The following is a 13790-nucleotide window of genomic DNA, read 5'->3' as shown; positions in this document are numbered from 1 at the left end:
CAAAAAACTGCTTTTGGTGATCAATTTTTGTGAAATGGATTTGCAGTTTTTCTTCTGATGAAAATAATAAACAACCCAATGTAGATTTGCACACTACATATCAGAGCCATTGTTAATGGATTTAGTCATAATGGAAACCTGTGGTGCTAAAACACGGGGCTTGACCCAGGGAGGAAGTGGCTCTTCAGAGCCCACTCTGCCATAAAAACCTTTACAGAAATTGTTCGGACGCTAATGGTGGTTCAGGTGTAACATGCTGAGCGCATTGGTATCTAGAATAACAAGCTTTTATATCATGTCAAAGACAAGTGCAACAGAGGGAATCTTTATTTCTCATAAAAACAGAAACTACAGCTCCAAATGAAACTCTGACAGAGTTTTTTGACAGTAAAACACTCAAGTTCATGACATCAGGAATTTTAGTCCCAGGATTTTAGTCCCAGGATTTTATTTAAAATCCTGGGACTAAAAATGAAAATAGAAATAATGATGTTGTGGGCCCATTTTGACAAAGGTCATTATTATTACTCAAAACATGTCACTAGGCCTGTCGCGATAAACGGTAAATCAATTAATAGTACGATAAATTAAAACTATCGACGTCATTTTAATTATCGGCATTATCGTCTCTTCCGGCCTTTTTCTCTTTCTGTTAATGACACCGAATGAAAAAAGGCCCAACTCCAGTGCTCTCCACTGACCCCCCCTTCCTCATTTTACTTAGTGTAATGCCCAGCGCACACAAGCTGTCGGCCGATTGTCAAGTCCAGTGAACTAATTTTAAAACCAGGCATTAATCAATGCTTTACTACAATCTACCTGCAATGCATGTGGCTAGTGTCAGCGTAAAGTCCTGACTGAATGAAAATCATTATAACGTATTTACGTCACGTTACCGTAGAACAGCTGAAAAGTTACCGGGTTTATCAATTGCGGTAGCAATTTCGCTCCAACTCCTCCCCTTGTCATTTCTATATTCTTTGCATGTTGAATAAACATTAATGTTGTTTCCACATATCATCTTCGATGTCCGCTGGACTTCGGGTTGCGCCGTGTCAGCTGTTTGGGATTCCCCGACGTAATTTCCCCTCAGAAAACATGGAGGAGAATCCGCGCTTTCTGATTGGCTACCTGTCACATTCAACAGGCTGCATTAAGCTCCCAGTCGGGGAAAACCCCTGATTTAGATCGGAGCGGCAACGACGATCTATCATCACACACCACACAATCTTAGAAAGACCAACGTTTTAAGATTGTAGTGGGATGTGCCCATCTTCTCTATTTAAATCTAATTATTAATGAAGGGCAAAATAGTATACAGACTTCATAATCTGCAGTCTTTAGGTTGAATGCAGTATTTATTTCCACTTTGGCTTTATGTTGTTTAGTTTTTATCAAGTACATTTTTTGTTAATGGAGACTGAGAATCCATTTTGATTTTGGTTGTTTGGTTTATTTTGTTTATCAGTTCCAGTGTTAAATATTCTTTTGAAAATAAAGTGTATCTATCTTTGGCAGGAAATCGCATGCATTATTACGTCATTTCCATTAAATCAGTGTAAAAAGGTCTTCAAACAATATTATCGTTTATCGCAATAATTTTTGAGACAATTAATCGTTGAGCAAAATTTGCTATCGTGACAGGCCTACATGTCACATCATCACAGAAACAGTTTAAACTCAATCTTTTTCCATGCTCATCAGTTCTTTAGATGTAAATTCTATAAGAAATGGTCAAAATCCCTCTATCTTTAACTTTGTGAATTGCTATAGGGTTGAGCAAAATAATAAACAGGAACTGTGGCAGTTAGTGTAAAACATTTCTTAACATTTTGCCCACTCTGAATAAATACTAAAGTTAATGTATATCTTTGGTATATTTTCTTGATATATCAAAGAAAATATTTATGTAAATCTGGCAGTGAGGCAGTTGCTACACATTTGAATCCCATCTTTAAGTGTCAGTCAATAGCAATATCTTATAAACAGAGTTTTTTGGGGTATTTTTATTCGATGCTCACTAAAAGTTGCAACAATCCTTCATAGATCACAACATAGACAATGCATTGCTCAAGGCAATCTGTTCAGTGGCTTGAAAAAAAAACAACAACCTATATGACAAAATGTACGCTATGGCCATTGTTACTGTTGACATTTTGATTTTGTTTGCAAGTTTTGTTAAGCTAATATTTTCTTTTGTTCCTCTGACTGCTTAAGGAGGGCAGCCCGGGGGTTCAGAAGGATACTTTGAAAAGGAAAAGCCTGCTGTTCAATGAGAAACACAGAAAATCTGCCAGTTTTTCTCAGCCAAATATGTCACACTTGTTGCTTATTCCTCTCTGCGGCTACTCTACTGTTCAAAACAAGATCCAATATAAACACAAATACACAGCCTTTCATCTGAAACAGGATAGACAAGTGCACGCTATCTGCTGCACAGAGTCACGTACTACTAATTAACATGTGACTATATTAATATATAATGTAGCCCAGATGACTAGGGGATTATTTTCAGCTTCCGTCTAGCCTAGTGTCGGAACTGCTGCTGTTTGGTGACAGAGAGTTCAGTCAGTTAACATCCAGAAAAACCTCAGTCACACTACACAGATCAAAATAAGGAGCTTTTTCTGCCATGAGGGGAAATCCTCTTCACAAGACTGCCTTGAAGAAGAGGACAAATTACATCCTTCAGGATTGAGTTTCTGAATATTAAACATGCCTGTGATTTTCTCCAGAGGAGATGTGAATCTGGAATAACAAAAAGAGCTAAGTCTGCTCAGGTATATTCAGTTTTTTACTAATAAACAAAAAAACGTACAACTACCAATCTTGAGTCAGAAAACATTCAAAACGAAGCAGGAACTTTGTGTTTAGCTTCACTATTATAAACAAAAAACAGACTAAAACTATTTTTGAAATGATTGATTAAACCAGTTTCAATGTCTGCCACGTCATAACCAGCATCATGAAGAGGTGTGAAGAATAAAAATAGATGGTGCATTGCTGCTGAGGGGGAGACATGCCTAGACAACACAAGGACATCTATAAACATCCAGCCATTCTTTTTTACTCAGACCAACATGAAAGTTTTTTGGGCAGTGAGAGGAACATGGAGTAACCAGAAAAAAATCCATGAAAGCAACAGGAGTGTAACCTTCCTGAACATCTACACTGATCAGCCATAATATTAACATGTAAATACCATTTGGCTATTTGTTGTGGCACCAGTTAGTAGGCATCAAAAGCAGGAAAAAAGCACACTAAAAGCCAACAGTCTGCAAGAAAACAAGCAAACTAAAATGCTTGTGACATTTCTCTCTTCATGTCAAAGAATAAAAGTGAAATGCTACAAGAAAAAAAATATTTAGATACTGCTGGTGAGGCATGTTCCTTAAAGGTCAAAAGCCCCGAAGTCATGAATCTGTTGCACCAGCCTGCTGTGCTGGAGACTTTTAAATGTTATGCTGCTAATTCATTATGCACACAGACTGACTCAAAGCAGAGAATCAATCAGAGGAACATATTAAAACTCATTATTTTCTACACCTTTGACTGCAATCACTGGCTTTATGAGATGAATAAATTATTGTTAGGCTATAATTGTACTTAAGCATGTGAGTACAATTACTCACATGCATCAAATGTACCCAGTATCACTAGTTTCTTTGTCATTAATAGGGTCTGCTAGAATGTTAATACAAGGTGATTACATTGCATTTAGAAGATATTTATGTCTGGCACAAACTCACACTGCAAAACCCTCAAAGGGTTGAAAATAAATCAGAGTTCTGGGAGGTGTAATTCAGCAAGTGTAGCTGCAGGAAGTAATTCCAATCCAATTAGGGTTTTAATGCATCATCATCATTAATGCGTGACTTACAGAAACAGGACGACTCCTGTGTTGGCCATGGCGTATGCAAGTCCTAAAATTCCACTTCCCATGATTGCATTGCCCAGGTTGAAGACGGACATCCCAAAGGAGGTTTTCCCTTCAAACTGCAATCAAAGTAGAACAGGGGCTAGATGCAAGCGAGGTGACATTTTGGCAAACATCCCTGAGTGAGGAGTATAATCATGCCGAGGCTGTGATGTGTGTTAACTTACATCCGTGAAGCGAGTTGTTTTCTTATCCTCAGCGCCTGATAAGAACTCCTGGCTCTCAGGGAGGCTGGCTTCTGTGTTTTCAGTTCTGTGAGGACTAAAGATTGGAAACTGCTGTAAGAATACGGAGCATACTACAAACACAGATTTGTAAAATCATTCAAAAGCCATCTCTTCTTTGGGGGTATGTTTATGGTTTATTTATTAACTGAGCAAGTTTTGGGTAAACCTTCGACACATCTGTGTTAGTATCATCATGCAAAACTCTTCACATCCCTTGAACTTTTCCACATTTTTCCACAAGAAAGCCACAATTTTGGAGGGGATTTTACTGGGATTGTATATGATAGACAAAACCAAATTATCTCATGATTATCAGGTGGAGGAAAATTTGTTCATGGTTTTCAATTTTGTGAAATTATCTTTCACTGAAATTAAAGCTACAAGGGTTTTGCAAGTATGTTTATAACGTTTGCACACCTGGAGACACAAACACCTGGAGACACAAACTCCAGGTGTTTGTGTCTCCAGAAACTCTTTATCCATCTTTTATTTTCAAAATACTGTACCTTAAGTTCAGCCATATAAGATAGAGAGAATCTGTGAATTTTCATGTCATGACACATTCTATATTAGACGTAGGCCTGGACTTTTACTAGGCCCTTCAGACATGGTTGTGCTTTAAGCTAATATGTTTTACTCTGGTTGGTCCTGTTGGAAGAGGAACTTCTGCCCTTGACTCAAGTGTTTTGCAGGCTCTGACAGGTACACTTTCTGTTTCCAGTCAAAATCACCATAGGATTTTACGTTTAGGCCAAAGAGTCACATTTTGATCTCATCTGTTCAGAGCGCCTTCCTTCACATGTCTGCAGTAACTAAACTAAAACCTGAGGCAAACTGTAACTGGAACATCCGCTTATTTTTTTTGATGGATCACAGAGTACTCTGAGATTTTCAAAGTTTGTGGTATTATTTTATAATCCCACCCTGTAAATCTCGCCGACAACTTTGTAGTTGTCGGCGTGTCTGCCGTGTTCCTTGGTGTTTATGTTGCTTTGTTCACTAAAGTTCACAAAATTCTGAGGCCTCCACAAAACAGCTGTATTTTTAATTACTTTAAATTACACAGGTGACTTCCGTTTACTAATTCAGAAACCTATGAAGGCAACTCATTGGACTGCATTTCATCTTTTTGGCAGTACAGTAAAGTAATAGGGGTCAATTCAGAATATTTTTTCTTCTACTTACTGCTTTGTGTTTTCTTATCACATAAGATCCCATTAAAGTACATTAAAGTTTAAAGAGATAAAATGACAAAGTACTTTTCCCAGGCACCTGGTCACCACAAAGACACAACGTGCAACAGTTATCACAAAACTAAGTGTGAAATTGACTATTCTCATTATACTGTACATCATTTTATACATACCAAGTATTCTGGGTGCTATTGGCTACAGTTTCTCTACAAGTACTGTAGAGAGAGGTCATCCATCACCCAACGAAAGCACAAAGTGGAAAACAAGACCCACAGTCATAATATGACAAACACACTGACAAAAAATTACATCATCATCTCTATCCCAGAGAGGGAAACTTTAATTGAACCATCTATTACACCAACAGTGCAAAAAAAAAAGAAGCTGGACAACCTGATGTGATAATTGGGCACTTATCTCATTACATTATCAAGCACAAATTGTAGTACAGCAAGTCAGCAGCTGAAGCCTAAGTGTTGTGCCAAGCAGCGCTTCATTAGGGTCTATGCTGAATATCCCATCGTGGTTGACAGATTTGTTGTTTATAAGTTTTTCTTTTTATGGTACACTGTCATCTGTTTAAGTGCTGTTCTTTGCTTTTCAGTATTCTTTTCATCTGTTCTCTGCTTTGTTTAGTTTGTTTTTATTAAGTTAAGTTAAGGCTATTTGCATAGCATATTTCAGCAACCAGGCAGTTCAAAGTGTTTACACCACAAAAACACGATGTAGTAACCAATTATGAAACAACAATAAACATTACATTTTGTCAGATGCCATCATCTAAATCATTGTCCATGTGATTCAATGTTGTTCTGTGATAGATTAGACTTATTATTGCTCTCACCTTACTGGAGCATTCTTCCAAAGTCTATACCTGCCTTTCCTTATATTGGTGCACATCACTAGTGCTTATTGAGAAAAAAAGCAGGTAACCATCTGAACAGGTCGCTAGTCCATCACAGGGCAACACAGAGACATACAGGATATACAACCATGCACACACACTCATATCTAAGGACAACTCAAAGAGATCAATTGACCTAACAGTCATGTTTTTAAACTGCGGAGGAAGTCGGAGCACTCTAAGAAAACCCACGCATGCAGAGAGAGAACCTGCAAACCTCATGTCTGGTTAAAAATTTGACTAAAATGTTCTCAGTTACCATTCAGTTAGGATTACTAAAATTATTTTTATTTGCCATAAATGCCAGAATAAGCGAAAGTAATTCATAAACGAATTAAGGAAAGTAAGATCTATGTTAAGATGTTAAGTACAAGAAAATATAACAAAATATAACATGCTTTTGAAACATTTCTTGTATGAAATTGGTTAGTAAACAACATTGTACCTACTTTTATTTCTGAAATCATGTGACACTTGACCCATAAACACCAGCAATTAAATTATTTAGTAAAACCCAGGTACCTAAAAATGACTTTTATGCTCACATTACAATGGTTTACACTACAATTATGTGGAACACTCACTTTTCACAGTCTTCTGCAGAAGGTGTTTTTGCAGATGCTGTGATCTCCTCTCCAGGTTCATGGCCTTTCCCATTTGGAATAGCGTTCACCTCTGCTGAGGAATTTTCCACAGTCTCAGCTGGATTGTCCTCACTCATGTCTCCTCAGGTAAATAATATTCTGTCCTTCGAAAAGTGTAAATGCCTGACAGTTGTAAGTGCTTTGAAACCAAAGTTTTGATTTTCCTCCTGGGATCTGTGTGAGAGAAAAAAATACAGACAATTAACATTTCAGACATACAGTGTCAGGCAGTAAGGGAAAATGAAAAAGAAATCATATCATTAGATGTTAGGCGAAAACTTCTCCCAACACACGAAGGGATATAACCTAATGGAATGTATTACTGAAATGTTACATTAAGGAAGTCATTTGAAAGATTCAAGAGATTTTGTAAATTGACTCCAAACCTTTCAGCAAATGAAACATTGAGAAGAGATAAGTTAAATGTTTTCATAGGTCATTTAAGCAAAAAGATGACGATGAATAAAGGAAATTTTTATTGAGGTGGCCAGGTTCTGTCAAGAAAACAAATTTTGCTGGACAATAAATTGTCCCAATCATTTTTGTGATTAACAACAATATGGTTGACTTGTAAGTAATATATTTTTATATTGGCATAATAAAGCAAAATTACCCAATACACTTTAGTTTTGTGAAGAACACTTAGTACTGGAACTTGAAGATATTTTAAATATACAACAAATTAAACAAAAAAAAAATCTGAAATAAAATCAACACAACTGAAACCATAAATATAATAGATTACACAAATCGCTCTTAAGGAAATGTCAATCATCAGAATTGAAATTACCAAGCTCATTTTAATTTAGCATGTGATTAGCTGATTAATTGCTTATTGCAACAGGCTTTTTGTCTTCTATATCAGAAATTTCTGAAATATTCAGACAAGCCTGTCTGGCACAATCAACCAAACCACATTCAAAGTCACTTAACTGCTTTTACCACCTCTTCCTGAAGCTTGGTTAGTACTTGAGTAACTCATCACAACATCTAGATGTCTACATGTACTAAGTTGCTATTTGTTTTATCAAGCAACTGATATTTTTCTAATAAAGTTGCATATGAATGTCTGAAATAAAAATAAATAATTTGTTATTATTTTGTGCACTAATTATACTAGAACGGGTGTTCAGATTTTGAGGTGAAATTAAAATCAAAATAAAGGGTGATTGCAAGAAATAAAAAGCTTCTGTTTGTGTAAACTATCCTAAAAACTCAGTAAACTCCAATTTTCAATGCAGAGCAGAGAGTGAATAGCTGTTTTGGCAAATTTCATGAATAATTGACACATAAAGTGACAGGTCACCCTTTTAGAGGAAATAGAGCCTTTAGCTTGGTGTGTCACACTGGACTTTGCATCAGGCCTTCATTTCCTGGGTATCCTGTTGTGCTGTATTAGTTGACTAGCTGGCTTGTGGGGCCCAGAAAGGCCTTAGTGACATGTATCTCCTAGATGCCGTTGACTAATTCCCCCCTGTCTGGCTGGCCCTAAATGATCTTTTTTTTTTTTTTGCTGTGCTGCGTAAACAGGGGCTATAATGGTGACCATGTTGGAATCTGTAGAGAAGGAACACACAAACGGTTCAACTCCCCCCACAGCGATGAGATAAAAAGAGAAGAACCAGTCAGGACCAGCTAGAAACCAGTTCTAGCTGTCTTTGTGCCTCCATTTCTCTGCTCGTCCCTTTTCTCTTGGTTTCCTCTTTTATTGTGGAGGGTTCAGCACAGCCACAATGTTCAGGGTTCTCACTGCAACAATTACTGGCAACAACTCTGCCGCCCTTTGTTCCTTCAGGCCTATTTCGCTTTGCTGCCTACTCTTTTCAAGGTAGCTCAATCCGGGAGGAAATATCCCCAAACCTTGACTGCATTGTGAGGTGAAACACCCCTGGTCTTCACCTAGCGTTCCTCCAAACCTACTGGCCATATCATTGTGAGCTCCACTGCACAGACAGACCTCTCGGTGTCCCTGGGTAAGCTGGGCAACGTGGCCGGGCAGCAAAGCACTGGGCACAATGGCACATGTTGTGTGGTTTCCTGGGAACTGGTTGGGAAACAGTGGTACTATTGTGCCAGGCATCATTATGCTGCCAGGGCCCCTTGGCTGTAGTTCGCCAGGCCACTCGAGAGGCTGAAAAGGTATTTCACTCCCTAATTGAAAAGACGCCACCTTGAATTCAGCAAATGCCAGCATACTGCTTTCACGCGGAGTTGTAGCATAGCTGCTGACGGCAGCAATGGCCGAGGCCGGACCAGCCTTGTGGGACAAATCACTGCACAGCACCGCACTGCCACTCAGAAGGCCCACAAATCACAGAGAGGTTGGAGCAGCCATTGACGGACAACACTCGATGAGCTGCCCAGCTCCTCCTCAATGGCACCAAGCACTGGTGCTTCTAACAGAAGGCATCATTGGCCTGAGTTGTGTCTTTTGCAATCATTATGTTCAGCAGTTAAGAGAATACACGACTGCTGAGTAAAAACACACTTACTGGTCAGAACCTTGCATTCATTGAGGGAATTCGGAAAGCTTGAAGGTCGTGAGTGAAGGCAGAGCAGAAGTAGGTAAAAAAATGTATGCAAAAAATCTAACTAAATAGCAATTTCCTAGATTACAATCCCTTATAAAAATATGAATACTCCTTGGACTCCTTGTTTATTGTGATTTTATGCAGTAGGCCAACTCAAGTAACACATAATTGTGAAATGAAAGGAAAAGGAAACAATTCTAAAATTTGTGACGTGTACATGAAGTTAATTTATCTCTATTCAACTTTGTAAAATAGCTCAAACTATCCTTGTCAAAAATAATTAATTACACTTAGATCTAGCCTATTCTAACACATTGAAACTTAGATCTAAACTAATTCTCCGTCCCTGCCCTCTGTCCATGTTTTAGCTGCGTACCTACTCCAGAACACCTGATTCAACTAATGACACTGCCTCCTCAGCATCACATCAAGTGATAAGACATTTAATGAAAAAATAAAGGTGGAAGACAAGAGGCAGCACTGAAATGACCAAATCTCAGACATGCAGCGACATGAACACTGTGATGTGAAACAATAGTCTGGTTGTATAGATGACCTAAATCATGCAGGACTGTCTACTGTTTGTCAACATGCAAGAACATGCATTCGTCACAGAAGATCCCCTTATTTGAGGAAACCATATAAACAGGTATAATTTGTGAAAGTGTTTGCAAGTTGTAAATTAGTGCAAATGTGAGTTTCTGTGTCCTTCTAAATCTGACAGAGGAAATATGTTCCTAATGTGGCTAATAACTAACATCTCTGCACTAACTCAGATTCCCACATTAAAATAAGTCATTATGCAGGGAATCAGTGGGAAACCTGTCCATATTTATGTGAATTTTTGGCAGAGTTTAGCCTTCTCAAAGACCAGTGGCGCTTTCCACAAGGGAATAATAACATCTGCCAAAAATATATTAAATATAATGCAGGGAAAAAATGACTTTACAAAAAACCGGTCAGTGATGTCACAAAGTGTTTGCCTGATATTTCCCCCAGAATAGATCATTTTGTCAAATTATGTATGTTGTGTTTAAATACATAATGTTGTCTTTTAAAATACAGAAGACAAATATATAGTGTGGAAGAGTGCAACAAACACTTCAAGTTGCATTGAATAAACTGAAAGCAAACAAAATAAATAGTTAATGCAAAATAATTGTGCTGCACTGAGGGTGAGATTACAAACTGCACAAAGACAGTGGATGAGGATGCATCATCCCCAAATAGAAAATCTGAATTAGATTAACTACTATTTTTTAAAATTATAAGATATTTAGAGAAACCAACTGGCATCCAGTGCACCATCCACATAAGGACTGGGGTATTGAACAGGGGTCTGGCTGTATGGCTGACCTGGATAGTGCAGGGTGACACAGTGTTTGTAGACACTATGTCATGTAAAAACGTGGTTGTGTGGCTGCAGAAGGAAACACAGGGCTTCTTATTTTTTAACAAATCCTGATTCTCAGATCACTGATATCAAGTTTTCTTACACTTTTTAGTTCATCCTCTTAGATACAAAATACAATATAAAATCCGTTACATGATTCAGTTGACTATAAGATATTTAGTCTCTCACTTCAGGTTTATTTTTCTTTATAAAAATGTTCCAACAAAATGCATTTTTCCAAATAAAATAAACTAACACACACCACAGCTACATAGCAGATATACCAGATGGACAAAACGACTTTCCTCAATGTTTATTTTAACTCCCAAGACATAATCCTGTACTGTAAGACTCTTGGAGGGAGAAGATGAATCTGTTTTTCATGTCAGCAACAGCAGAAGCTAGGTTCACTCCAATTCTCCTTCAGAGCATCAGAGTGTGTGTGCCTCAGCTCTGTAGCTCTGACGTCAGCAGCTCTGCAGAGACGTCATCCCACATGGAGGGAAACGGAGCCAGGCGGCTTCTCTCATTGTTATTCCTGAAGTGACACCTGTGCTATAAAACGCTGCTCATGCTGACTCACTCCTACACTTATTTAGTTTTTTTTTTATTTTTTCATTTGTCCTTGCCATTTATTCATAGCTTGATACTGTAATTAAATGTGTGGCTTTGTGTGTTTGTGTGTGGAGGGGGGATGTGCAGGTTATGTAATATCATCAGTAATCTCTCTAACACAGCCTCTTCTGCCACTGCTTGATGACATTTTAGCAGACATGTTGATGTAAAAGCTTTCTTAACTGAGACCCTTAATCTGTTTTTGTTTATTTCATATGTATCATTGCTTTTATACCAAAGATATTCTAAATGTGTTCAAAAAGAATAATCATTAACTATTAACTGTTAATCATTAACACATTAACATCTTCACATCTTCACTTGTAATTTTAACATTTTTGATCTTAACAATCATATACATACTATAGTATGCCATGTACAGTAAGTCTTCAATACTCACTGAATATTCACTGAAACAATAAAAGACAAAACATAAAGATATTTGCTTATCGTCCCTCTCAAAAAGCAATTTTATGCAGCTTTAAAGATTTCACTTCTCCATAATATTGCTGACAAGAAGTTAACGGATCCACCAGCTGAAATTTTAGCGTAAGGGTTCAGATTTAGGACCTTGGACACTCAGGATGATGGAGCAGATCAGATTAGAGATCATCTCACTGAGGCAGGAAATCAGGAATAAAACCCGTCCAGGTCATTTCGAACACTCCTGCTTAAAAATAGCTGCAGAGGAGAGAAAAGCTTGACCTTGCATCATGTCACATAAAAAAAGCTGTTTGAGTGCTTGTTGCATGTGCTACATAATTACAATGGCAGCTGCTTAAAATAAGCAATAACCATTCTCTGAGTGCAGTAACCATTCTCTGAGTGCATCAAGCAGCCATCTGCTATGGTGTTCTGGTTCTTCACACCAGGCTAAGCAGTGACAACAACACGTATGATGCCACACACAGGCACACGCAAACATGACATAGACGCAACGATGAGAAAAAGCTTTACTGTGGCAACAGGAACAGCGCAATCAGAAAAATAGCCAGAAAAATAACCATTTCAAAACATAAAGTATAGAAATATTTGTATGCTTGCGTTAAGAAAAAATTTGTCATGACAAAAAAAACATAAATGCATAATAAATTGTATCGGTCTCAGTTCTTTTTACTTATTTATTTTAATTTTTCATAAGAGGACAGAATAAAAACATGGATTTTTAAGTTAGTTTATAACTTATAAGCTAACTTTTAATGAGCTTTGGTTTAGTTACTGTGCTAGATTAAATACTGCTTTGCCATCTCTATTTCCCTACCGATCTGTCCTCCCATCTCACTCATTCTCCCCTGCCTCCTCTGCCACTGTGATTAGCCAGCAGGAGAGAATAACAGATTAACTTCTGACTGGGAGATTTGTATTTTAGCTTGTGAGACACTGTGTCTCAGTGATTCCTATTAGCTGCCATAAAACATGCAAGTCAGAATTTACAGTTACATACAGGATGTCAATCTGACATTGCACTTTAATGATGTCAAGAGGGAGCATTTGAGTGTTACTTTCACAGAGATTATCACTGACTTTTATTTAAAGTCTTATTCAGTAGTTTCCCTTGAAATCACTGAGATGGTGGTTGATTTTGCAAAATCGATCATAAAAACTGAGTCTATGAGGTAAACTGGTGAAGATTGTTATCAATTATTTCTAGTTTTTCATCTTATTTGGTTTCCTTTGCTCATCAGTCAGCTCTAAAGAAACAGAATCTCAACAATCTGAACAGCTGCCAACACTGCAGGCTTCATATGTTCTCTTGAATCTTGTTATCACATCACGCTGTCAGCTCAGAGTGAGATCTTTCAACAGTGAAATGTACAAAACACCAAACTGGCAGGATGTGAAGGAGGATAGCATTTACAATGGCACAACCAACAAAACCAGGAGGAGAAAGAACACCCCTTTAAATAAACTGCCCTGGAGGGTAGAAATGTACATAGACGTCTGTATTTCATCCGTCAAAACAGGTGAAACTAATCCTTATTTCCATGCATATTATGCTTAAAAATTAAAAATGAGCACCTTGAATAATAATGAAAGGCCCAAAAGCAAAAGACATGCATTGTTGTATTCTCTCTAACAGAAAGTGAGCTACTTTGATTTTGATTGAAAATAAAATAATGCATGATTCCTGTGTTCTGTTTATGGAAATATGATTGCTTTGATTATAACTGGAGAAAATCCTTACTTGTTAAATCAGATATGCTAAATAAAACATAAATGATTTCATATAAGTAAAAAAGTTGTGGCTATATGAAATATATAAATGAATTAACTATCTGATGTTGCATATTCAGTCCTGGGTAAGTGATGGAAAAATTCACTTTAATCAGCTGACATCTGAACACT

The 13790-nt window shown here is 37.5% G+C and overlaps 1 protein-coding gene across 2 annotated transcripts in view; it reads right to left on the bottom strand.

Annotated features, from left to right (window-relative positions):
• The window catches only part of LOC114135584 (sodium-coupled neutral amino acid transporter 3-like), a 41009-nt gene that overhangs the window by 19547 nt on the left and 7672 nt on the right, over positions 1-13790 (bottom strand). The window contains exons 2-5 of one of the 2 annotated variants that reach the window (XM_028002976.1): positions 6846-7079; positions 5531-5572; positions 4105-4198; positions 3881-3996 (exon numbers count right to left, since the gene is read on the bottom strand). In XM_028002976.1, coding sequence (XP_027858777.1) covers positions 3881-3996; positions 4105-4198; positions 5531-5572; positions 6846-6982 — 389 coding nt within the window. In that variant the 5' untranslated portion in view covers positions 6983-7079. The remainder of the gene's footprint in view (positions 1-3880; positions 3997-4104; positions 4199-5530; positions 5573-6845; positions 7080-13790) is intronic. The other variant, XM_028002977.1, reaches the window with a different exon arrangement.

Source organism: Xiphophorus couchianus, chromosome 20 (genome assembly GCF_001444195.1).
Source record: "Xiphophorus couchianus chromosome 20, X_couchianus-1.0, whole genome shotgun sequence".
NCBI lineage: Eukaryota > Metazoa > Chordata > Actinopteri > Cyprinodontiformes > Poeciliidae > Xiphophorus > Xiphophorus couchianus.
The sequence above is the reverse complement of the archived record's forward strand: the minus strand, read 5'-3'. Positions and strand labels throughout refer to the sequence as shown.